Below are 2146 nucleotides of genomic sequence, written 5' to 3'. Positions count from 1 at the left end.
GTCAAAAGTCCGAAACACAAGGCCAAAAAGAAGAATAAAGAATCAAGAATTTGAAACTTGACTACTCTTCTGCTTGCTATATGCTCTTATGGACTAGAAATGAGATCGAGTTCTCCATTTTAAAAGAGAGGAAACGAAAGGAATAAGTCTTTATACTAGCAACTAAAATCGAGAGTGTTGTTCATGCGGTCGATCCGATTTATAAGAGAATCGCCAGATATATATAAAGAGATATATATATAGCTCATAATAATCACAATCGAAAGCTTCAACAGAAATAAAAATCGAACAAAAAATAAGGTTAAAAAAAAGTAGAGAAGGATAAGAAGAAGAAATTAGTAAAACTATACGGTGGTACTCGTAGTAGTAGGTGTTGTTGTTTGAGCAACACTAGCACTCCCAGCTGCAACACTGCCACTTCCATCACCATCGCCACCACCAGCAGCAGCAGCACCACCACCACCACCACTACCACTACCACCAGCATCGCCTCCTTGAGTCGCTACGACAGTTGTGGCCGTTACAGCAGTTGGGCGTTTTCGTTTCTTCTTCTCATAAGGAATCCCTCTAGCTTTTGCTTGGCCTTCTCTGACTTCCCTCAAATAAATCCTCACAGCTCGAGCTCCAAAAGGATTCGATTCTGGCCGTCCACCGTTCTCTTCATACGCCGCTCTGAGCCGTCCGATGAGCGCGTCGAGGCTACCCCACGCTTGTTTAAGTGGGCAAGCACACGGGGCAGGTGGGTTCGGGTGGCCGAAATATGGGCACCCGGTGTTGTGGACCTTGGTTTTTCCGAACTGGTCCAAGTACTTCAAGAACTCGATTACGTGGGCGCCACTGCACCTTGCTAGAGTTAAAGGGGGTTTGTGGTTCCGTAGGTACTGTAAGAAAGTGTTCCAGTCTCGACGCTTTTGTGACTCGTACCGACTCGGTGGTGCTGGTGATGAGCTTTGATCAGCTGGGGCTGTTGCCGTCGATGGACCCTCTCCGCCATTCGGGTCGGATGAAACAGCACCACCAGATGTTGAATCCATAAACAAGAGTTAATTTTGGGTTCTTTTGGCTTTTATGGGTGTTGGGTATTTGGGTGATGTGTAGGATCGGGTTAATCAAAGCATCCTTAGCTGTTTTCAAGAGCTAAGAACACGGTCATATCCTCTCTACGAAGTATAGAAACCTCAATTTCTGTTTCTGTTGATGGGTCTGTCTCTCTCTCTCTGTAATACAAACGCTGTCTCTCTGAAGTTTCTCACTCTTTTTTCAGTGTTTGATTGTAGTGTAAAGATTTTGGAGGGGGGCTGCTTCTTGGATCTTTTTCACGGGAAATAGATTGTCTTGGTTTTGCTTTTTTCATGAGAAGGAGATGGTCTTACTTACACAGAGAGAGAGAGAGAGAAGAGAGCTTGTTTGATGGGACGTAAAAAGTATAGATGAATGAATGAGTGAGACTCTCTCCTCACTTAAGAGAGAGAGATATCAGAGAATGCCATAAAGAAAGAGAAAAGAGTAATCTCTGAAAAAAATAAAAAATAAAAAAAGAATAGTCTTTTGGCTGTGACTTGTGAGAGGGGGAGAATGGTAGAGAGAGGGAGAGAGAGAATTGAGGGAGAATTCACAATTCACATGGTGGCCCCAGTGGACAAGACATGTTTACTATTCACCCCTGGCGGCCCCTCCCCACTCTTTCTAAAAAGCTTCACTCGCTGTTGTGAGCGTTTGAGGTTTTTCAAATGTGGTGGTGCCCCTTCTTCTATTAGAGCATCCGTTCAGTTCAAAAATTATGCTATTTTAGCACATTAAAAATTTTATTTTATTATTTTAATGTAGTATTTTACAATATACTTTATATTATATATTTTATTCTTCAATTCTACAAATAAAATTAATATATACAACATATTAAAATAATATATACTTAAAACTCATCCCAATTCAAAACAATAAAAATGTAATTTTGTGAACATAAGGTTAGAAGAGGAGAGAGTATAATAAAAAACAATAAAAATTTTACAATTTGTGAACAGTATCATTCCAAATTTGAAGCGATATTGTTTACCAATGCCATAAGTTTTAGAATCTGAAACATTTGATGAGGGGGCTTTTTTGGTGTTTGGTGTGCAATAATTTCACAACAAAATTTAGGTGA

At 40.4% G+C, this 2146-nt stretch overlaps 1 protein-coding gene across 1 annotated transcript; it reads right to left on the bottom strand.

The window, feature by feature from the left end:
* Positions 1-220: 220 nt before the first annotated feature.
* On the bottom strand, positions 221-1508 carry LOC111994405 (protein LIGHT-DEPENDENT SHORT HYPOCOTYLS 5). Its single transcript, XM_024026280.2, has one exon. It carries the CDS (start codon positions 1032-1034, stop codon positions 345-347), a length of 690 nt encoding a protein of 229 aa, XP_023882048.1. The 5' UTR covers positions 1035-1508; the 3' UTR covers positions 221-344.
* Between the last annotated feature and the right edge of the window lie 638 nt (positions 1509-2146).

This window comes from Quercus suber, unplaced genomic scaffold (genome assembly GCF_002906115.3).
Source record: "Quercus suber isolate HL8 unplaced genomic scaffold, Cork oak 2.0 scaffold_673, whole genome shotgun sequence".
NCBI classification, from domain to species: domain Eukaryota; kingdom Viridiplantae; phylum Streptophyta; class Magnoliopsida; order Fagales; family Fagaceae; genus Quercus; species Quercus suber.
The sequence above is the reverse complement of the archived record's forward strand: the minus strand, read 5'-3'. Positions and strand labels throughout refer to the sequence as shown.